General features: G+C 40.1%; 1 protein-coding gene across 1 annotated transcript in view; it reads left to right on the top strand.

Annotated features, from left to right (window-relative positions):
* The window catches only part of LOC122809792 (carbonic anhydrase 5B, mitochondrial-like), a 293296-nt gene that overhangs the window by 4451 nt on the left and 263689 nt on the right, over positions 1-25156 (top strand). The window contains exon 2 of the mRNA XM_044081533.1: positions 19488-19685. Coding sequence (XP_043937468.1) covers positions 19488-19685 — 198 coding nt within the window. The remainder of the gene's footprint in view (positions 1-19487; positions 19686-25156) is intronic.

Raw genomic sequence — 25156 nt, 5'->3', positions numbered from 1 at the left:
TAACAGGATATATGTTTTGCTAGTGCATTTTCAAGTTTACACTTCTTTATAGCATAAAGGTGTTCGTACATCCTGTCTCGTAGTCTTCTCTCTGTTTTACCTATGTAGTACACTACACAGGATGTTCACCTTGCTAAGTATGTAACAAAGGTGGAATTACAGTTATATCTACCCTTCAGTCTATACGTTGTACCATTGACTTGAAAGGAATTAGTTTCATCCACAAATTTACAATGATTACAATTCAGGCATTTGGACATGCCCGGATTTCTTACCACTCCCATATCCTGCTTTTCTAGTAGTGATTTCAGATTTTTTCCTTTCCTTTCCTAAAGGTCACTCTAAGACCTTCACCTATCTTCTGATGGATATCAGGGTACATCTTAAATAGGTCCCAGTTTTTTCTCAAGATGGCTAGACAATGGTTACTGTGTATACTGTAAGTAGTAATAAAATTAGTGCAAATGTTTGTACCCATATAACCTGTATTTTCCGTTAAATCTTTATTAGTGTTTATATTCCCATTTTCCTCCAGGTTAGTTCCTGGGTTTATGGGTAACACAATGGGTTTGACACTTAGAAGTGGCATATATACATTGTTACGTCTTTTGTCAATTACCTCCTGAATAAGCATGTCTATGTGGGGTTCGGGGTACCCTCTGCGAAGGAACATATTCTTGAGTACTCCACACTCAAGGAACTCGTCATCCAAGTTGACCATCCTAGATGCTCTTACTAATTGCCCCTTGATGACAGATTTCTTTTGATGAAAGGGGTGACTGCTAGTGTAGTGCAGAAAAGTGTTTTTCCTGTATATCCTAGCTGTAAAGGTGTTCAAATCATAGTTCTTATTTAGGCAAATGTCTAAGTATGCAATGGTATTGCAATTAAATGTAGATGTAAATTGAAGGAAATCAGTTGTGTTGTTAAGGTAATCCAAAACGAGTTCACTGTCACCTTCATTTCCCTTAAAGAGAATGAAGATATCATCCAAAAGTCTGGCGTAGAATATGAATGTATCAGAAAACCTATCACCCTTAAAAACATACTCTGATTCCCAATATGCCATTACTAAATTTGCTATGCTACCCCCACAGGGGGACCCCATAGCTACTCCTACCTTTTGCAAGAAGAATTCATTGGAGAACATAAAATAGTTGTTAGAAAGTACTAAATCCATAAGTACTGAAACCAAATTGATTTCTCTAGTGGTTGCATTATGTTTCACAAGCATGAGGGCCACCCATTCCAATGCTGTATCATGAAGTATGCTGGTGTACAAATCTCTCACATCAATAGTGAGAAAGTTGTAGTTCACATTAAACTCCAATGATCCTATCTTATCTAAAAAGGACCAAGAGTCTTTGCAGATTTGAGACTCATTAATTAAGTATTTTTGCAGGATAGCGTCTACAACTTTTGCACAGGAATAAGTTGGTGATCCTCTACTGTCCACTAGTGGTCTCAAAGGTGGATTCTCTATACTCTTATTCAGTACGATTTTATATTTAATTAGAATTTAAAAAAAAAAATCAATGTTAGTAGTTTGTGAAGTTAATATGTGACCTTTTTGGAAATGTATTTTATTTTTATAGTTAGGGAACGAACACGTATTGTTTCTTTAAATTAGTACCAACTAATTGGTCTTTACGTATATATAATATGCTTGTACTAATTGATTGTTTTTCTGATGAAGTCAGCTGTTGGAGCTGATGAAAAGCGCTTCAAATAAATTCATTTTTGACTGCATATTTGCCACTGCCCATTTTTTTGTTTTTTTAAATTAAAATCATGCTATAACAAGATTGTCAAATTTGCAACAGATTCCACACACATTCACCCCATCACTGTCAATGCCTAAAACATCTTTCTTGGTTGGAACTACCTCATATTATGAACTACGACCACTTAATAATGGCTCACAGAATAATGCACAATTCTGACAATGTACCTTCCCTAAAAAATCTTTTACAACCGTACTCTAACATTCATACTCTTCGATCATCTAACAAAGACTTACTCCAAGTAACCAAAGTATCCAATACAGCAGAGAACTCTCTTTACTCTTTGTTGCTAAAAATTAGAATACCCTTCCACATAGTATTAGATACATAAGCAATCTTAATCATTTCAAAGTATCTCTCAAAAGACACTTATTTGAATCCTGGCTTTGCACATGTAACACTCCAGGTTAATTATTAACTTGGCATTACTTCTACAATTTGGCTGTAAGTACTAACTCTGTTAACATATCCCTTCTAACAACACTACTTCTCTATAAGTACATTCCTAGCTACAATTCTCACCATGGAAGTATTACTAACTATGCACTACTTTGCCTAAGTGATTCTCCCTGCTTAATTTCCTAACTAATGTTACATTTCTCTACATATATAAATTCAGTCATATATTTGTCTATATTCAAGTGTTTAAAGTCTTGTTCTATTTGATACTATTTATATATTTTTGTTTTTACATTTTTATCCTGTAGATGTGTTAACACTCATTTTTTTTGTCAGTTTTTGTATATAATTTTTATTACTTATGTGGTAATTTGTATATAAGTTAGACTGGGGCTTTTCTTCCTGGGCCTCCATTGAAAATGGGCACTGTCCCAGTCGGACCATCCCGGTAAACAAATGTAAAATAAATAAATAAATAACTCTACAGTGACTTAATAGTGAGAAAGTATTGTATTTTCTATAGTGGCAAATGTTTATATTTATTTATTTATTTTACTGATCATGGTTATTTTGTGGTGTGCTTGAATGCTGTACTCGAATGAGTAGCTTACTTATTTTTTTTGTTCAGAGTTTGAAGAAATTGCAAGCCCCAGACTTTTCTGGGTGACGTGAGGATGGTCATCTTTGTCTGGCAAACATGTACACACACAAAAACACTAAGTGCCAGAAATACCAAGCTTTAAAACATTAATGAAGCTTTGGCTAGAATTGAGGATTTTTCTTTTTCTTTTATTTAATTACTTATTTATTTTGTTTGAAATTGACTAACTGGGTGTTTACTGTCTAACTGAGCCTAAGGCTGCTTTTTTAGGAGAGACCTGAGGAGTAGGTGGACATTAGAAGGGCTAGCAGGCTCAGCTCAACAGTGAAATACAAGCAAAACAGAGAAAAATGAAATGTTAGTTACAAATTTTCTAAAAAAAATGTATTTGATAGTAACAATTAATATATGCATATCACATATGCTAACTATAAGAAATTTGTTAGTAAAAGGTAAGTAGAAGTGGGCACTTAATGCAAAAGAAGTTTTAATTGAAAAGTGTTTGTAGTTAGCACATTTACCCTAACAGGTATTAACAGAGAGTTTTGGCAAATGCGTTATGCAAGGACTAAATCTGCAAAATACACCAGGTAGAAAAATGGAGAAGCTGCTAATGTGTAAAGCAAAAGCATGCAAAAAGAGGTGGTGTTTTTTTTTTGAATAGTGAGATTGGATAACCAGACAAAAATGTGTAGAATGAAAGTATGAATTTCACATATGCAGAAAGCATTATTTTTCTGATCTTATTCATTTTGCAGTTGTGTTTTAACTGTGCACTCTATAGAGTCAGGCACTTAGAACCTTAACTTTTAATATGTAACTTATTCCCCAAATTCCTAGTGTACTTGATAGTTATTAGTTGCCCGAAAAGGCCCTGGTTCATGTGTAAACGTAGATTGTTCATTTTAGACTAGAGTTAGATTCATTGTTTTTGACAGCAGTTCAGTAAATCAACTCTTAACCTCTTAGCTGTTATTCTCCCTTTAGCTCACATTAGTAAAAAACTAGAACTATGGATTTGCACTTTCCATCCTCTCTGTAACCATGCTGGTTAAAATGGGTATCATGGTACATTGTAGCAATTGCTTCATGTTTGACACCTATCTATTACTTAAACAAACTGACACAGTGTGTGAGAGATGTAGTTACATGATGTTAATGGAGACAAAACTCTTACAAAATAGCAAGCAGGTTGTCAGTACCACACAACACCACACTAAACCAATCACTTGCAACTGAAACCAAGCAGGTAGACCTATATATGTTGACGCTCTTAAAAGTAACCTACCTAAACTACAAAGGCCACTTAAATGTGACTTAAGAACCTTTTATCCTCACAAACACATAACACCACCATGAAACATACATTCAAGAGTCACATTATCTCAAGTCAAACGTCCGTAAGACAAACCACCGTACAATCCAATATTCTATTATTGGCGAGTTCATAGTGAGACATACTGATGTTCCACACACCAGGCTGTGCAATAAGAAGGTCACGGTCAATTGCTTGTTAGGTGCCAGGATTCACCACATTCTGCAAGCACTAAAGTCCTTGCACCACAAGTGCACATATGACACAGTTATTGTACATATGAGTGTAAATCACTTAAGACATACCTCCCTGGTCTATATAAAGAGAGAGATGCTGGAGCTCTGAGAATATCCACTGTCACAGAGTAAAAACACTACAGCAGTGCTAGGCTTTAATGTCCATCACTCATACAGGCCCACTGCATTAGATGAAGGCACTAAAAGCAGAGGTGTCTCTATATTCTTAAAATTCTACTCCTTACTAATTAGACAAGGTGCAAACTGGAACTCCTCCATGTTCAACTTACTGTAAACACAACCCCTTATTATATCATAGCTAATTATAGCACCCCTTTTTCCCCCTCAACTCATACCTCCTGCCTGTCTAGTATGGCATCCCTATATATTAAACCAAGCACCATTGTCCTAGGAAACTTCAACTATCCCTGTCTAAAGTGGGAGACCTATACATCCTCAAACATGTATGCGCAGATATTCCTAGACTTCATCGTACAAACACTCTGTATCAATTAGTCTGCACCCTTACCAAAGCATAACATCCTTGGACTTGATCCTTACCAATATGGGGCACCTCTGCTCCCCACCATTTGTAACCTACTCTCTGGTTGTATCTGAATACAAGTCAACCACATTCACCTTAAGATGGAAGTCTGAAGCATCCTCTTATACCTTAGTATTCAGAAACTATGCAAAGGCTAATCTACTAAAACTGAGTGATGACTTGGTTAAATTTAAAATCCCCTTCCACTTTCATGATTTCACTGCTTATGCAGAATCAATTACTGCCAGAGTCTTTGCATATGAAAATAGTTGCATGGGCACATCTGCCCCCTCAGAAACAAATACAACTCCAAATTCAAAAATAACCTCCTATGGTGGAACTCTAATATAAACAGGTTCTAAAAAACACACATTGCAGGCAAAAATAAGTTTAACTTTTAAGAAGCCAAAAACACTCTTGTTAAACTAAACAGGGAACTTTGGATCCTAATTAAATCAGCCAAAGACAGATGTGAATTAAAATTGCCTCCCAGGCAAAAGATGACATGAAAACCTTCTTTAAGTATGTTCAAATTCTCAGAAGCAATGCCCTGCACTACACAGAGGTTATAATAAATGATATCACATACTTGGACCCAGAGGATGTAACTAATGTTTTAGCAGACAAATTTGGCTTTAACTTCAGCCCTCCCCTGTCCCTTCCAGTATTCTCAGAACAAATACTCACATCTACACCCCTACAAATTTCCCAAGGAGAATGTTCTCAAGACACTTTGTTCATGAGGTTGGATAACATACCAGGCTGCCTTTTGGTTAGCCTGAAACATGACCGAACAGATACATTGCAAAGGCTATTCAGTGTTAGTCTCAAAATGTGCTTGTGCAGGATGAATAGAGGACAACAACAGTCATTCCCATGCACAAAGGTAGGGCTTCAGTGGACTCTGGTAATTATAGACCTATAAGCCTGACCAGTCTCCTCTGTAAGGTTATGGAAGAAATCTGTATGGGACTAATAAATAAGGATATAGGTAGCCTACAGACTCTCAACCCAACCCAGTTCAGATTTGTCAAGGGCAGGTTCTGCTCATTTAATCTGATTGACTTCTTTAAAAAAGTCTGAGGCAATGGATGAGGGCAAATCAATTTCCACTGCATATCTGGACTTCACAATGGCGTTCAAGACCATCTTAGGTAAACTCTTACAGCTAAATGTTAACTCTTGTATAATTCATTGAATAGAAATTTACTCATAAACAGAACCCAGAAAGTAGGATTGGTTGGCTGTACATCTTCCAAAAAGACATGTCACTAGTGGTTCAGTCCTTGGGTTACTCTCCTCTTTTGCATTTAATTCTAAGAGGTCAAAGCTGTTGTTAAGGGTTTATAGCTGACTGTTTGCAAATGACTACAAACATGGTGTTATCATAAACCACTCAGAGAACACAAGGATTGAACAGGAGGATCTGTCTCAAGCAATTAGATGGTGTCAAAACCCTAAGTGCCAAGAAATGTATAATTGTACCCTTCAGCAAGACTCTCCTTATAACTATTACTTTGACAGCACCAGTGTAAAATTTGTTACCATAGTTAGAGGTCTGGGAACCTGTGTCAACAATGAAGTGCCCTTTGATCACCACGTGTCAACTGTTGTAAGGATGTCCTCTTTTTCATTGTACAGCTTATACATAAAGTATGACATTTAAAAGATCCAGTGATGTAATTGGTCCACTGTGCTTGGAACTCATTAAACTGAGCATTGAGTATAATGCCCTTTTTGGTATGTACTTGTCCAACACTGTGGTCCACTGTGCTTGGAACTCATTAAACTGAGCTTTGAGTATAATGCCCTTTTTGGTATGTACTTGTCCAACACCTGTCATAGCTAGAATGTATGGAAACATGTTGCTTTTTTCTGGCCCTGGAAGCAACAGTTATAACAAAAAAAAATGTTACATCGACAAAGGAAAACAAAAACAACAGCTCTTCTGGGTTTTCATATATGAAACAAAGCATTGCTCATTTTATTTCAGTTCAAAAGAAAAACAATGCCCTTAGTTATTGTTCTTCAGTCGTACACCGTCCAACTTAGCCCCACCAGTGAATGGGCTATCTATAAACTTTTGTAAGCCTCACCGTGACCCACACTCCAGTTCCGTTTTATAGGTTATTCCTCCAGGTATAATGCACAGCTCGGCCCAGGTTACGCTTTCTCACACTACATTTACAGACTGTGTTCAGATAGGCTTTTGATTTACCCCTTTCTGAGCCTCCAAGTGAGGTTCAAACTTTTGAAGATAATGCTGCTGTTCACATTGTGACTTGTATTCCTCCTAGCTTAAGTGTTTTTGTGACCTCTTCTCCTTTTTTTTTTTTTTTTTTTTTTTTTTTCTGAAGCTGTGGCATTCTGTGAGGTCTCAGTCTACCCCTCATTTTCACTGTTATGTTCTATCAGTTTAGTTCGCTCAATTATCGCTGAAAACACTTGTTTATTTTTTAAGAGAGATTCTCTTGCTTCTGTTTTTAGTACACCTGACAAGGATTCCTCTAATTAGAGATTGTCTGACCTCTTCTTTATGACTCTAGCTTTCAGTTCCACTAAGGATATTCTTCTTCTTTAAATGTGATAGATTTTTTTTTTTTTTTTGCAATTTCCTGGTTGCCTGACATTATTAGTTGACCACATTTATTCTTAAATTCACCACAAATGGTCCTTGCCACTTGAACAGAAATTTGCTTTCCATGGAGGGTGTTAGAATACCCGATTAAATTGTCTAAGGCATGCAGTTTTTGTTATAAATTCATTGATGTATCTTCCAGGCTTTCTGTATGCGCGGCTTCACTATGAGCATAACTAGTTTTAGTCCACCCTGCAAATTAAGTTCGTATTCTGTCACAATTTTAAATGGTGCCTTTTCATCTTCTTCCCAGCTTTTTTTTAGCACTGTCAAACATTCATGAAAGATGCCTGCATTATAGAAGTTCAAATAAGGTAAACCCAACTGAAGCTCGTGGTGTCTCTCTTCTTTTATAGCAAATGTTAAGTTGGGTAACAACTGGTCCCAGTTCTTACCATCTGTGTCAGTAACCCTAAGAAGCATGAACGTCAGTGTTTTATTGAGCCTTTCTGCTAATTAGTCAGTCTGCATATGGTAGACTGATGTCTTCAAATGGCCAACTTTGAAGCAGTGACATAACTGTTGCAGTACCTATGATGTAAAGAGTGTGCCTTTGTCGGTAAGCATCTCTTTACAGATACCCACAGGAACAACAGCCTTAACATTAATTTTGCATAATAGCACTGTTTTCTGGAAACTTTGTAGCTCAACTTAATAGTACAGACTAATACCCATTGCTAGATTTTACTAGTAATAATAATCCTATTTGCTAACCAGGTAAGCCCACTGGGCAAACAGTCCCTTTGCAAGGTCGACCCAGGAGCAATGTCTGGTTAAAAAATACTTGCTCATGGTCACAGAGTAGACAAAAAAGAGCTGAGGAGAATCAAACCCTGTACCACAGGAACTATATAGCTCACACCCTTAACCTCAGAGTCAGCTGCCATTAGCCCTACATTGTTCATAGCAGTACATTCAAATGGCACCTCCCTGATAGGAATTGGGATGAATGGATTCTTAAATCCAGGCTGGATGCAGTTTTCTGGCATTCTGGACAAGAAGCACAGAAGTTTTCTATTTCACCTGCCTGGGCAGTAAAATTTGGCTAGTAGTCTTGATTTAATTTTGTCCATCTCTGTGTAACCTCATAACAAGTGACTATGGGCTGGCTTCATTATTCGCATCCTATAAAGGTTTGGCACTAGCAGTTGATGTAAAGTCTCGTACCTGTCTTTACTTTACACAGTAACCCATCTTTTAACTGAAAGTATGGATAAAGAAGCAAAGGGGGCATGTATTTCTGAGAATCTTCTCTTGAGTGCCTTTCTCCTTCTTCCTGTGCTAACACTTCTTGTAAGTCTCAAACAGACTTTTGTCTTGTATTGGTTTTTACTGTAGAGGTATCAGTTCACCTTCAGGTCCTGTACTGACCATTTTTTTTTTTTTTTACAGTTTTGGGTTCCTTTTGCTGTCTATTTTGGGCAGACTTCTAATAACAGACAGAGTCCTCATTACCGTCTGACCACAATCAAATTCTAACCCCTTTTCAAGCCTGTATGCTAACTCCCTTTTTGTGATTACTGTATTTCTGCCTCTCATTCTTGCACTGAACAGAATCATCAAGCTGCTGTTCTAACTTTTTTTTGTTAAATGTACCAGCCTTGCATACTGTGTCTGTAGATTTTCCATCCTCCTTCATTTTACAGAGTGTTGAAAATGGAAAAATGTTTTTCATTATGTCATGAGTCATATCCAGTTGTAACATTTTTTTCCAGAACAGGTTGAATTTCCATATGTATGATCTTTTTAAGTCACCATGAATGCATATTACCATCATATTGTAGTTGTAAATGATCTGTTATGGTTGCATACCAGGGGAGCCTAGGCTAACCATGCTTCTAGAATTTAGCAGGACTTGATCCTCTGTTCTTTCTAGAAATATAATGCATTTCACAAACTTGGTTATAACAAAATAACATAGTACTTGACTCAGTTATTCTAGCTGCAGCCTTGTTACACTCCATAGAAATAACTTGTTTTTTGTACCATGCATATCAGTTTTCACATTTCTGTTATTATCACCCTTTTCTGTGTTAGTAGCATAGCAGTTAATATTGACCACTCCTCCCTCACTTGAAATAAGGTAACTTGGAATGTTGATTGGAGTGTAGTAACATGCTTTTGGGAGGATGTAGTGACATATCTGTAGGATACAAGCTTACTTTCATTGGTCAGCTGTGCTGTATGCTTATATAGAATGCAGTAATTATCCATTCTGTTAACTGGCCATACAGTTAAATGGCACCTTGCCCAATTCAGACTGCTGGTATAAATCTGTTGCTGTGTTGCTTCCACTGTTTTGGTTTCTAATGTCTGCAGCTGTGGTATGCAGAGTAATAGCAACAGTTCTTGGAATTCATAAATTCCAATGCCCTGGATCAACTAATCCATAGTCCCACCAAGGGCTCCAGTATCCTAGACCTGGTCATTACCAACATGGGAAATCGATGCTCCACACCTGTGGTCACCCCCTCATTGGTCAGGTCTGACCATAAGCTAATCACCTTGCTAAGGAAACAGCTCCTATACTTTACAAAGAAAAAAAAAAGCCCCAAACCAGGCATGTCCAAGGGTCAGCTTCCGGTGATTTCTCCTGTCCACCTGGTGAATCTGGGCATACTGGGGCAATGCAGCAGTTGCCTCATGTACACAGACAACCCTCTCCTCCTACCACCCAACACTACAACCTGTGAGAGATGCACTTACATAGCCAAAATGGAAGCAAAGCTCTCTCCACCCAAGATTGTGCTAAACAGTCAAGAGGAGAAGGTTAACACCCACACTATACCTCAAGCAACACATAGCCCTTCTAAACCCGCACCACCAACACCCACATATAGCAACACTAAATCCACATATGCAGAGGCCCTTAACTGTAACCTGCCCAAGCAACAAAGACCTCTGAAGCTGAAACGCAAACAAACACCAATCACAACCAATGTGTCACATAGTTCACAACACCAGTGTGCCACCCAGCAACAGCCCCTAAGGCAAGACAATGTACCTAACACTTTAGTCATAGGTGACTCTATAGTCCGGCACACTGATGTCCCTCTCACCAGGTTGAATAAGGAGAAAATTACAGTCAGCTGCCTGTCGGGTGCCAGGATCCGCCACATAACGCATGCACTCAAGTCACTCCACAACAAGTACAAATATGACTCTGTCATTGTCCATGTTGGAGTGAATGACTTGAGACGCACCTCCCTGGACTACATGAAAAGAGACATGGAAGAGCTCTCGGATCATGTGGCCCAGGCAGGTATGACCCTAGCCCTGAGTAGCATCCTGCCTTCGCCCAGAATGATACCACAATATAAGGATAAAATGATTGACTTCAACAATTGGCTAAGCTTTATGGTGTCATTCAAAGGGGATCCAGTATCTGTCTGCCTGGGATGACATGATTGACAGACCACGATGCTTTGCCAGAGATGGTCTGCACCTGTCGCCCTGGGATTCAGGTTACTGGCTAAGGCTCTTGCCACCCCTATAGTGCCTTTTTTAGGCAAACTTCAAAGGAAAAAACCACCACCGTAACAGGTACAAGCATGCAAAATCTGAAGGTAATGCTACTCAATGCTAGAAGTCTAAACCTCAAAATGCACTCTCTCGAGGCACTCCTAAAAATGGAGAACATCGATATCTGTGCAGTAACTGAGACCTGGTTCAAGGCTCCAGAGAGCACCCCTGCTATACCAGGCTACAACTCTTACCACACTTTTCGGCCACCAAACCAGGACCGAAACACTAAAGGTGGAGGAGTGTCAATATTCACCAAGGATATTCACACCACCAGGCTAGTTGGCCAACACAATGTGTCTGAAATTCTCCAAGTGCAACTAACACTAGGTAAGACTGCAATCCAAATTGTAGCTTGCTACAGATCCCCCACCATACCCCAAGATTCTCACTACACCTTTCTAAACATACTGGAAAATATTACTATAGAACCAAACACCCTAATATTGGGTGATTTTTAACTACCCTGCCATTAACTGGGAAAACTACTCATGTCCCAACACCTTTGCGCAACGGTTCTTGGAATTCATAAATTCCAACGCCCTGGATCAACTAATCCATAGTCCCACCAGGGGCTCCAGTATCCTAGACCTGGTCATTACCAACATGGGAAATCAATGCTCCATACCTATGGTCACCCCCTCATTAGTCAGGTCTGACCATAAGCTAATCACCCTTAACATCCACATCCCACCCCCACCCCCCAGTAAAGAAACCACCATAAAAAACTTCTCCAAAGCCAACTTCATGCTACTCAAGTCAGAAGTGACAAACTTCGTGACACCCATGCAGATGGGAACTGAAAGTTCAACTGCTGAATCCTACACTAAGGCACTGTACGAGCACATCCACTCATGCATGAATCGTGCCATCCCAAATAGAACCATAATGCTCTCATCCAAAAAAAGGAAGCCAATCTGGTGGTCCCCTGCCATAAACAAACTTTACAACAAAAGGAAGAAACTTTTGCAGAAAAGAGGAAAATCCCAGGATGCAAAAAACTCCCTTACTAGCCTCAGTAAGAAACTGAGATGCCTCATAAAATCCTCCAAAGCTAGTTACGAAAATAAAATTGCCAAAGATTCCAAAGACAACCACAAAGCATTCTATAACTATGTCAAGAATCTAAATGGCAATGCTCAGATCTACTCTGAGCTAAAACAGAATGGCATTAAATATAGTGATCCGAAGGATATTGCCAATATCCTGGCAGATCGATTCAGTGCCAACTTCACCCCTCTCACCCCCTAAATGGCCCATCTCAATACCGGAAGATTGCCAAATTCCAGTAATAATGGCCACACAACGCACTCTCTAAAGCCAAGAATACAGCATCCATGGGACCAGATGACATCCCGGGCTGTGTACTACATGAACTACAATATGAACTGGCACCTCACCTAAGTGTCATGTTTAATCATAGCCTCACCTCAGGTTTCGTGCCCACTGAGTGGCGCAGAGCTACAGTTATCCCAATCCACAAGGGGGGATCCACCTTGGATCCCGGAAACTACCGTCCCATCAGTCTGACAAGCCTTATCTGCAAGGCCATGGAGCGTATTATCATGGAACTTATAAACAAAGACATTGGCAACCTTCAAACACTGGACCCCACCCAGTTTGGGTTTGTGAAGGGCCGATCTTGTCTCCTGAACCTGATTGACTTCTTTGAATCAGTCTCCAGAGCCATGGACAAGGGTAAGGTGGTCCACACAGCCTATCTAGACCTTGCCAAGGCCTTTGACACCATCCCGCACTGTGGAATCATAGATAAACTTACTAAGTTGGGCATTAATCCCTATGTCACCCAATGGGTTGCTAAATGGCTTACTGATAGAACCCACACTGTAAAAGTAGCCGACTCCAAATCCAGCTCCAGACAAGTGACAAGTGGAGTACCTCAGGGTTCAGTCCTGGGGCCGCTCTTGTTTGGCATCTACTTCTCTGAAGTACAGGTCAACACTAAGGGACTCTGGCTAACAAAGTTTGCAGATGACTGCAAACTGGGAGCCATTATTGAATCCCCAAATGATGTGGATACTCTACAAAAGGGCCTTACAGAAACAGATGCTTGGTGCCAGAGCCATGGGCTCAAGCTCAATGCCAAGAAATGTATTGTTATCCCCTTTGGGAAAAACATGTATCCATGAATTACCATATAGGTGGCAGTATACTAAACACAGAAAGTGTGATAAGAGACTTAGGGACACAGGTGGACAGTGGTCTCACCTTCGATAACCACATCGCCACAACAGTCAGGAAATCCTTCTATGTGGCACACCTCATCACGAAGGGCTTTTCATCCAGAAAAAAGGAGGTCATTGTCCCACTGTACTCATCCCTCATTAGACCCATTATAGAATACAACACCCCATTTGGTATGTACCTCTCAAGACATCTGCAACAACTGGAAAGGCCTCAGAAATACCTCACTAAAAGAATCACAGGCTTAAAGCAGATGCCCTACGCTGACCGCCTTAAAAAACTCCAGCTATACTCTGTCGCATATCGTCTACTCAGAGGCGATCTCTGCTTAACATACAAGGCCATGTCAAACCCAGAGCTGTTGGATATGCTACACTTAAAGAAATCCCAATCCCTCACAGCTACACGCTCCAGGGATCTAAACCTTGTCATCACAATAAACAAAACATGCTGGAGGGATAGGTTCCTGACCCAGAGACTCCCCAGACTCTGGAATAGATTGCCCAGTCAAGCAGAGTGCCTCTTTGGACCTCTTCAAAAGGAACCTTGACGATTGGATGGGAGAAAGGAAATTCACCCCAGGGATCACATCAGTCGCCCTGCTAGACAGGGGTCCAGGAAAGTAAATAATGTGGGAAGAAATAGCCAGGGAATTGTTATGGCTAGGCTTGTATAGGCCCTAGGGCTGATAGCCTAGTACCAACCTATGAACCTATGAACCCTTCACATCCACATCCCACCCCCACCCTCCAGTAAGGAAACCACCATAAAAAACTTCTCCAAAGCCAACTTCATGCTACTCAAGTCAGAAGTGAAAAACTTCATGACACCCATGCAGACGGGAACTGAAAGTTCGACTGCTGAATCCTGCACTAAGGCACTGTACGAGCACATCCACTCATGTATGAATCGTGCCATCCCAAATAGAACCAAGATGCTCTCCTCCAAAAAAAAGGAAGCCAATCTGGTGGTCCCCTGCCATAAACAAACTTTACAACAAAAGGAAGAATCTGTTGCAGCAAAGAGGAAAATCTCAGGATGCAAAAAACTCCCTTACCAGTCTCAGTAAGAAGCTGAGATCCCTCATAAAATCCTCCAAAGCTAGTTACGAAAATAAAATTGCCAAAGATTCCAAAGACATCCACAAGGCATTCTATAACTATGTCAAGGATCTAAATGGCAATGCTCAGAACTGCTCTAAGCTACAACAGAATGGCATTAAATATACTGATCCCAGGGATATTGCCAATATCCTGGCAGATCAATTCAGTGCCAAAGTCACCCCCCTTAACCCCCTAAATGGCCTATCTCAATACCGGAAGATTGCCAAATTCCGGTAATAATGGCCACACAGGTAAAAGATGCACTCTCCAAAGCTAGGAATACAGCATCCATGGGACCAGATGACATCCCATGCTGTGTACTACATGAACTACAAAATGAACTGGCACCTCACCTAAGCGTCATGCTTAACCATAGCCTCACCTCAGGCTTCGTGCCCACTTGAGTGGAGCACAGCTACAGTTATCCCAATCCACAAGGGGGGATCCACCTTGGATCCCGGGAACTACCGCCCCATAAGTCTGACGAGCCTGATCTGCAAGGCCATGGAACGTATTATCATGGAACTTGTAAACAAAGACATTGGCAACCTTCAAACACTGGACCTCACCCAGTTTGGGTTTGTGAAGGGCCAATCTTGTCTCCTGAACCAGAATGACTTCTTCGAATCAATCTCCAGAGCCGTGGATGAGGGTAAGGTGGTCCACACAGCCTATCTGGACCTCGCCAAGGCCTTTGACACCATCCCCCGCTCTGGAATCATAGATAGACTTTGTAAGCTGGGCATTAATCCCTACATCACTCGATGGCTTGCCAACTGGCTTACTGACAGAACCCACACTGTAAAATAAAATAGCCGACTCCAAATACAGCTCCAGACAAGTGACAAGTGGAGTACCTCAGGGTCCAGTCCTGGGACCGCTCTTGTTTGGCATCTACTTCTCTGAAGTACAGGCCAGCACTAAGGGAATCTGGCTAACAAAGTTTGCAGATGACTGCAAACTGGGAGCCATTATTGAATCCCCAAATGATGTGGATACTCTACAAAAGGGCCTTACAGAAACAGATGCTTGGTGCCAGAGCCATGGACTCAAGCTCAATGCCAAGAAATGTATAGTTATCCCCTTTGGGAAAAAACATGTACCCGTAAATTACCACATAGGTGGCAGTACACTAAACACCGAAAATGTGGTGAGACTTAGGGACACAGGTGGACAGTAGTCTCCCCTTCGATAACCACATTGCCACAACAGTTAGGAAATCTTTCTATGTGGCACACCTCATCGCTAAGGGCTTTTCATCCAAAAAAAGGAGGTAATTGTCCCACTGTACTCATCCCTCATTAGACCCATTATAGAATACAACGCCCCATTTGGCATGTACATCTCAAGACATCTGCAACAGCTGGAAAGGCCACAGAAATACCTCACTAAAAGAATCACAGGCTTAAAGCAGATGCCCTATGCTGACCACCTTAAACTCCAGCTATGCTCTGTCGCATATCATCAACTCAGAGTTGATCTCTGCTTAACATACAAGGTCATGTCAAACCCAGAGCTGTTGGACATGCTACACTTAAAGAAATCCCAATCCCTCACAGCCACACACTCCCGGGATCTAAACCTTGTCATTACAATAAACAAAAAATGCTGGAGGGATAGATTCCTGACCCAGAGACTCCCCAGACTCTGGAATAGACTGCTCATACATGTCAAGCAGAGTGCCTCTTTGGCCCTCTTCAAGAGGAACCTTGATGAATTCACCCTGGGGTTCATGTCAGTTGCCCTGCTAGGCAGGGGTCCAGGGAAGTAAATAGTGTGGGAAGAAATAGCCAGGTAATTGTTATGGCTAGGCTTGTATAGGCCCTAGGGCCGATAGCCTAGTACCAACCTATGAACCTAATTTTGTTTGTTCATCACAAGGAGCTTTCTTGATATGATCTGAAGTACAGAGGAGGGCAGAGACAACAATGTATCCCAGTGGTACAAGGGCTTTGTATTGGTACTAAGAATTCTGGAGTTTACATTGGAGACCATCCTTGGGAAAAGATTGGGTAGTATTTTTTTCTCTTAAATCACTTATGATCCTAGTCACAAACACTAAGAGGGTATCTGTTTACTAACCCCCCCCCCCCCACACACACACACACTTCTTTGCTGACAGTTGCACAATTTAGATCTTGCAAATGATGCATTGTGAAAAGGTCCTGTGTTCATGTTCAGTAAGTTATCAAAGTCTCAGCATGGCTTCCGAGCAACTTCCCATAAACAACATGGACATTTGTCTGTACTGCCTGGGAAAGCAACATGAATAGTGGTTTAAGTTTTAACAGCCTTCCTTGTAAAGACTTGCCAGTGCTCATCAGTTTTGGTAACAAGGTCCCTGTGGACAGCCCAGAATCTTGGAGCACATCACAGGACAGAATCAAACATTAGGCCATGGTCTAGCACATAGAAAAGGAAGTCTGAGTCAGAAATGACCCTTCAGCCTTTGCAGGTATGGATCTCACCTCAGACTGGCAAGGGCTTGAGCTCATGTCTGACCAACTGTTTAGATGATTGGAGGGCTCACATAATGTAAATCTGTTTCCCCAACTCTGGAGGTGCATTCCGGGGTATAAAGGCTCCCCATCCCTTGATCAGTCAGCTAGAGTTTGTCATCTGCATGTTTCTAGGGATCAGTGTTTTGAGGAGCCTGGTAATGGACTGGGGCTGCTCAAGTAAAGTCCCAGCAGATTCCATTGTGCCAGACTGAAGAAGGTTCTGTCAGGTATACTTACACCAGGGTTGAATTTTCAGGACCAGAATATCAAACAGGTTTTTGAGGCTTGGTGGAACTTGAATCCCTGGTGCAGGAATGCATTTTTGGAGAACAGGACCTGATGCCAGCACTGTGTACATTGCATGCTCATATCTTCTGTGCTGTCCTTGGCAGATCTTCTTTTGAGTGTCATATCCCTTTTGCCTGACATCAGAGGCATACCTGTCAAACTCATGTTCCCATGTAAACCGTATCCTTTGCTGTGTTTGGATAAGCCCTGCTATTGCCCAGGCATTGAGTTGGAGAAGCAACTCAGGCATGCGATGGACCTGTCAGGGGTGGATCTGTGTACCCATCGTTGGTATAGAAGTGGAAGGAGCCAGCTACATACTGCCCCAGTCCCTCAGAGGAGGGATGGCAGTACAAATGTTAGGCCTGTCATGGTGGTTAGGCTTACCAAGCCAATTTTGATAGACTTCAATGATGGTGCTCCAAAGCATGCACTCAAATGGGAAAGGCATTTTGTGCCTCTGTGGTGATGTGGATCCCTGCCCCCTACTCAGGGTGGGGTTAGGGCATTACAGATGTCATCTTTGCTGAGATGCCAGTGAGAATCATCATATCTGATCCTTTTTCAGTGGATTACCTTTATAGGCACGGAACTGACCATAGTCCATTGCAATTTATTCATGCCTTCTGGGAGGGGCTAAGGTAGTCACACCATTCAGCTGGAGGTATGAGTAGTCCTCCTAATCCCTGGAGCCTTAGAGGAGAACTGTTTATTTATTTATTTATTTATTTGCTTTCTTTACCCTCACTCTCTGAGCCTCAGCCCCCTCCTGGATGATTCTTTCCCATTACTGTCTGCTGAGATTCAGCACCCTTGTGGACAGCCAAATCATTCCCTGCCAGTTGGGCAAGGGTAGACTTGGAGGAGCCATTATTCAGATAACCACGGGGGTGGTTTGAGGTTTTCTATTTTTTCTTGTTTTTGAGGGTGCATTGGTATGGTTATGCAGCTGTTTGACCTTGTGCAAGGATCTTGTTTGGGTGGTTGCAGCTTGTGGGTTTACAACAGGCTTTGCGTTTACACATTCATTATTGAGGCTGTATACAGTATATAAGGTATTTTGTTACTTGGGTTCTATATTTAGTTATGCAAGAGTGGGATATGTATAGCTTGCTCTGAGGTTAGTCTGACCAGAATGCATAATGTATGTATATATGTGTAAGTTTCCTGTTTACATACTGGACTGAGAACATACTAATCATCTTATGCTGGGGTTTTCTTTAAGTACCTAGGCCCTGTTCACATTACATTGATCTGCGTGAGGTGTTCCTGCTACCTTACTTTACTGAACAGATGATATTCTTGAAATGGGTCTGTAGTTTTGATAAAGTCTTGCTGTAGCTATAGTACATTTTTTTACTGTTCAAACATAACAAAAAGTGTATTTTATTTTATTATATTATATTATATTATTTTATTATAGGTGGCAGTACACTAAACACCAAAAGTGTGATGAGAGACTTAGGGAAACAGGTGGACAGTGATCTCACCTTCTATAACCACATCGCCACAACAGTCAGGAAATCCTTCTATGTGGCACACCTCATCACTAAGGGATTTTCATCCAGAAAAAAGGAGGCCATTGTCCCACTGTACTCATCCCTCATTAGACCTATTATAGAATACAACGCCCTGTTTGGTATGTACCTCTCAAGACATCTGCAACAACTGGAAAGGCTGCAGAAATACCTCACTAAAAGAATCAAAGGCCTAAAGCAGATGCCCTATGCTGACCGTCTAAAAAAAATCCAGCTATACTCTGTTGCATATCATCTACTTAGAGGCGTTCTCTGCTTAACATACAAGGCCATATCAAACCCAAAGCTTTTGGACATGCTACACTTAAAGAAATCCCAGTTCCTCAGAGTCACACGCTCCAGGGAGCTAAACCTTGTCATCACAATGAACAAAACATGCTGGAGGGATAGGTTCCTGACCCAGAGACTCCCCAGACTCTGGAATAGACTGCCCATACATGTCAAGCAGAGCACCTCTTTGGCCCACTTCAAAAAAACCTTGACGATTGGATGGAAGATAGGAAATTTACCCTGGAGATCACGTCAGTTGCCCTGCTAGACAGGGGTCCGGGGAAGTAAATATTGTGGGAAGAAATAGCCAGGGAATTGTTATAGCTAGGCTTGTATAGGCCGTAGGGCCGATATCCTAGTACCAACCTATGAACCTATTATATTTGTGAAAACTAGCTCTATTCTGTATTAAAAAGTGAAGGTGACTAGTTCATACAATTTCAGTAGTACTGCTATTCAAGGAATCACAGATGTTCTTCATACATGCATTTCATTTTCATACCTAAGTATCAGCTCTGCATTTTTTTTTTTTTGTCTTTTTAGTTCATCCACAGTGGCAGAGTCAGATTACCGTCCCCGGTGGCAGCAGACAATCTCCAATCAATATTCGTCTGAGAGATAGTGTCTATGATCCCCTGCTAATGCCTTTGAAAATATCCTATGATCCAGAAACATGTCTTCAGATCTGGAATAATGGATACTCATTCCTTGTTGAATTTGATGATTCAGCAGATAGTTCAGGTAAGCATTACTAATTGATTTTGCAAATATAAAGTTTTTTTTTTCCTGATCAGAAATGCACACTTTTTAATTAGTATTTGCCTTTAATACAAGTAGGACATCAACAACAGAGGACTTGTTAATGTATAGTGTTGTGTGATGACTGCTTCCTAAGAGGCAATGATTCTGGAGCTTCCAAAAGAGCCAGATGTTTGACTTTTTAGACCCAAGTTTTGCAGCTTGCATTTGAGAAATTGACATTTTTACCTAGTTGAATTTATGCCACGCAGTTTAAAATATCAGCTATCAGTTGTTCACTAATTGGAAGCAAGCAGGATAAGGGACTCCATTTCCACAAATAGGCCAGACACTAGCAGACTTCCACTGGGATTGGTGCTGGGGCCTCTCCTTTTTTGGCATCTACTTCGCTGAAGTCAAGACAAACATCAAGGGTCTTTGGCTGACCAAGTTTATAGATGACTGCAAACTATACATGGTCACTGAATCTTCTAAAGACAAAGATAGCTTTCAAGAGGGTCTAATGCAGATAAACAACTGGTGCTAGAGCCATGGACAAAAACACAATGTGAACAAATGCATAGCAGTACCCTTTGGAAAGACAACCACCCCTGAAATTTACCAAATTAATAATATACCCCTAAAAGTAGGCCCAGTGGTCAGGGATTTGAGAATGCATGTTAACAGTAACCAGACATTTGACCAATGCATGTGTACTGTGGTGAGAAAAATCATTATATGTTGCACAACTTATAAATAAGGGCATTCAGGTCCAAGGAAGTCATTGTTCCACTGTACTTGACTCTCTTCAGGCCAGTCATTGAGTACAGTATGCCCTTTGGCATGTACCTGACCAGGCAATTGAAACAACTTGAGAGACCACAGAGATTCCTCACAAAAAGAATACAAGGACTAAACAAGATGTGCTATGTGAACTGTCTCTCCCTGTACCTGATGTGTGGTGATCTATGCCTAGTCTACAAGGTATCCTCAGATCCCACAGTGATGGATTTTTTTGCACATCTGCAAAACAAATAGTATCAAAGAACTGTTCTAAGGACCTAAATCTCATCAGAGACGTAAACAGGACATGTTGGTGGAACAGGTATGTGTCTCCAAGATTATCCCTTCTATGGAACAGGCTTCCCATCCATGTGATGCAAAGTTCATCCATAACCCAATTGAAGCGTAACTTGGACCAATGTATAGGAAATCGAATTTAGCCCCTGGTTTGACACCTATATACCTAGTGGACAGGAGTAGTCTATGAACACTTGATATTAACTGTAAAATTCATTGGAGTATTGATGCATGCTAGCAATAGTCTGGTAAATTTGGGGTAAGCTTGGCTAGGCTTAAAATGTCTGTCAGCCTGTAGCCTAGTAAGTACCTATGAACCTATAAAATAAAATTGGGTGGCTAAGTCCCCACAATCTCTTTATCATCTGATATGAAGTAATATTCTTTAGTAGAACCAACTAAGTGCAAATGGAAGTCCATTTGTAATGTAAAGGAGGTGTCCAGCAGGTTTTTGGTAGTATACTGTCAACAAGGAGGTCGTGTGTTTTTAAATGATGTCTACTTACAGATCTGTTTAGTGAGGAAAGACCTGTTTTATTGTCAAGATGTTGACCCACTTTAGAAAGTAATGTAAATATTGTACATTAAACTCTGCTTTGCTTAATTAGAATAATATGTAAGCACTTTTTTATGTAATTGCTGTTAACTGTTTTGTTATTGCTTACATTTCTGCCCGTTTTGTTTGTGAAATGTTTTGAATTTCTTTCTTCCAGGCTGAGCCTGAATTTGGTCAGTATCAATCAGTGTACTACCCTGGTAGACTAATATAATCAAATTGTTTAGTAATTTTGTAGTTTAATTTGCTTTAATCCTTTTAGGCCATACTAATATATTTGCATTTTTCAAATTGTCTTCACTTAGTTTTGATGGTAACTGTATATAGTTACAGTGGGATCTAAAAGTCATGCGGTTAAAATGCATTTCAGTTTGAAGTATTCTAGGTGGCCTTTGTCGGTACTAGTTTTATCTGTATGTTTCAGCTTTCCATGGTCCTAAATGAAGCAGTGAAGCTGTACTTCATAAAGATTCATCAAGTTTTACATTTTGTTGGAGATTCCACGATGGTGTATATTCAGTAAACACCCCCACCACGAAGCTCCTAACAAAATTCAAATATCCTAGCTCAAAGCCAATGATTCTTGAACAAGAAGAGTCTATCTTAAAGAATACTGCAATGTATTTTCAATGTTAATTTCAGCTTGGATCTCAAATAAGAACAGATTGGGAAATAAGTAATATTTTACTGCCTGAGCAGCCTTTGGGATTATACCACGTGGAAGACTAGCAAGCAATTTCATTCCTGAAGTGCAAATCCGGTCTGGGAAAACACTAGAAATGTCTAAAGAAGTAGAAATAATGGAGACTCAGACCACAAAAACAAAAATATCTGCAATAGCTTCACCTGAGAAAGACACTGGTTCCAAAAGATAGAAGATTACCAAACTGCAGGAATCCATGAAAACAACGGCTAAGCAGAAGTCTGAATCTAATTTCCAAATGGAGGAACTAAAGCAAGCTCTCCTTCCTTTTCAAGCAGCAATGCAAACCTTTTCTAATCAGCTCTCCAACTTTAATAAAACATTGAACCAGGTAGCAGAGCACATGGATACCATTGAATCTAAAATGCAAGATAATGCATATCAAATCGGTAAACTAAAAGAAGAAATTGGTGCCAAAAATGAATGACATAATACTGGAAATGCAACAGAAATTGTTTAGAAGCCAGAAGCCGCTGGAATAATATACTGATCAGAGGGTTACCGGAGAGCTATGGATATAGTCAGCTACCAACAGTCATTAATCAGATATTCAGAAGTTTGCTCCCAAAAGAAGATCACTCTAAAGAAGTAGTCGTAGAAAGGGCTCATCACTCATTGTACAAAAACAAGACACAAGTATTCCCAGACAGAGATATGTTTGTTTGTGTCTTTTGGCTTTTCCCGGTTAGGGGTTGCCACAGCGGAACTCCGGTCCGCTAATAATTGGCAGTTGATTTTTATGTACCGGCTTGCCAGGCCTGACGCACAACCTTCAGCGAACTCTTAAATTACCAGGATACACAAAAAATTCTGGCAGCAGCCAAAAAGCAAAAACAAGTAACATGGAATGGAATAAAGATTACACTGGCACAAGACCTGCCTCTTGAAATTAAAAAGAAACGTCCATGCCTCTCCCCGTACTGTGCTGATCTGATCAGTCGCAAAATGAAATTCCAAATGCATTACCCAAACATACTCATATTTCATCTGAATATGCTGTTAACTCACCCAAAGAAGCGAAGGCTGCATTTATTAAATGTTTTGGCAGAGCTCCGAAAGTATAGACATCCTTGGGATGGGGCATACTTTCCAAAGATGAGGTAACATTTCTGGCTTCTTCCCTTTATGCTTCACATAGCTTTAACTGCTGTGTTTTGTGTTTATTCCTATTTCTTAATAACCGGAAGTACACACTCTGCCTGAAGATTATAGCAGGGGAATGATTAATACACTGTGTGCTGTCCAATAGAACCCATTTAATGTAACAACTTCCTGCATCATAAGTTCACCCTAGCATCTTGACATCAACATGATATAACACGAAGCAGGAAATCTTGATGGCAGAACCCTCAGAAAATCCTGGACTTATATAAAACATGCTCAGAAAAGGAAAATGACTCAACTCACAAGTCGAATTCAAAGTAAAGAGATTTCAAGGAGCTTAATATCATAATTTCAAATGTTCCTGCTTTATTACTGCCGAATAAATCTAGCTTAAAGGGTCTGTGTATGTACATGTTTTTTTTCATCCTTCTAAGGAGGTGAACGAAGGTACTGTAGGTGTAATTACTGCGTCTCCTTCTGCACTGATTGTTCACTATCCAATTAAGCTAGTGATCAAGTTATGTGACCAGCCTCGAACCTTTCCTTTATCCATGTAGAATATTTTAGTCCAACTTTGATTAGTTGATTTACACATCAAGGCAGTTGTATAGGCGAGATTTTGTTCTTGCCCCATATCTCTATACTTTGATCCAACTTTAACAGATATGATGTTTTATCGGGTAGATCACTCTGTTTGTACTTGTCTACTGTTCAGGGCTCAATTAGGTATATTTAAAAAAGGGAATCTCTCTATGAGCCTTCATGTATGCTTAGCAATGTACTTTATTCTGAGCCGACGGACATAACCAGAAACCAGAGATATAAAGGTTACTAACATAGAAGAAGCTGATAATCCGCATTCATCCACAAGGCAGATTCCTAAAGAAGCTAAAAAAATAATCATTGATGGTTGTAATGTCTGGTGAAAAGACTGGATTTTTGTATCTGTTGTAATGTTGTTTCTTCCTATCGTCCTGCTGTTATTTTGATCCATACGAATATGGTAACAGTCTTGTCTAGTCACAGTAATTTAATTTTAGATAACCTAATTTACTGGTTAATCTGCAAAAGTATTGTGATTAATTTATCCTGATTGTATATTTCTTTTCATGAGGAAGTTTTAATATACCTATGTGAGTTACTACATTACAATTACAATGTTACAATATCTGTAATCTAAGTGCTAGTAATGACTAAGTGAATGGTCTAAATCTGGCCTTGACTTCTAACTATCCCTCCTACTTCCAGTAAAGGTTCTTTGTAGATACTTCAACCTACACAACACTGTACCTATATGAAAGCAGTATAAATTTAAGTTAACATTTAGAATATCATCCAATACAAAACACTTCTCTTACAGTTTGGCACTAGATCCAACTAGGAGCACAGTGGACTGGTGATATTTGTATACAGGAGAGCCCATTTTGGGGTAGACATAGCAGTGTAAATTAGTGTTAGTTGTGTGTGTGAATTTATAATTCAAATCTAATGACCTACATAGGTTACACGCTCATATCTTCATATAGTAATATCCTGTTCGTGTAACATGTAACCTACTCTTTAATTCTTCCAGGTAAGGGGTTTAAGTGGGCAGGCACAGGTTTAGAACTGGAATAGATTAGTGCTACAAATATAAGAAAGTCTGTCAAAACAACAGAGAGAAAGATACATGGATGCTTGATAATACTATCACTCTTATCTCAAAAGCGGAAAAGCTTAATATATGTGGTATTTGAATTCTTGGAATGTGAGAGGATTGCAAGATAAGAACAAGAAGAAACTAGTGCTACATCTAATTGATGAGTAAACAAAAAAAAAAAAGATGTAAACAAAAATGGATAGAATTGTACTAACTTCAAGGAGTTTGTATGATAATTAAAAATTCTTTCTTCTTTAAAATTCTGTAGAGAGTTTGACTGGCGCAAACGGCAGCAGATGGTGCTACTTTGTTACAGTTAACCCCAAAATGCTCAAACCAACCTTATTTGTAAATATATATGGCCCATGCTCAAAACGGCAGGATTTTGTGAT

Source organism: Protopterus annectens, chromosome 8.part0 (genome assembly GCF_019279795.1).
Source record: "Protopterus annectens isolate FY-2018-M chromosome 8.part0, PAN1.0, whole genome shotgun sequence".
NCBI classification, from domain to species: Eukaryota; Metazoa; Chordata; order Ceratodontiformes; family Protopteridae; genus Protopterus; species Protopterus annectens.
Note: the sequence above shows the minus strand (reverse complement) of the source record. Positions and strands in the feature narration are given on the sequence as shown.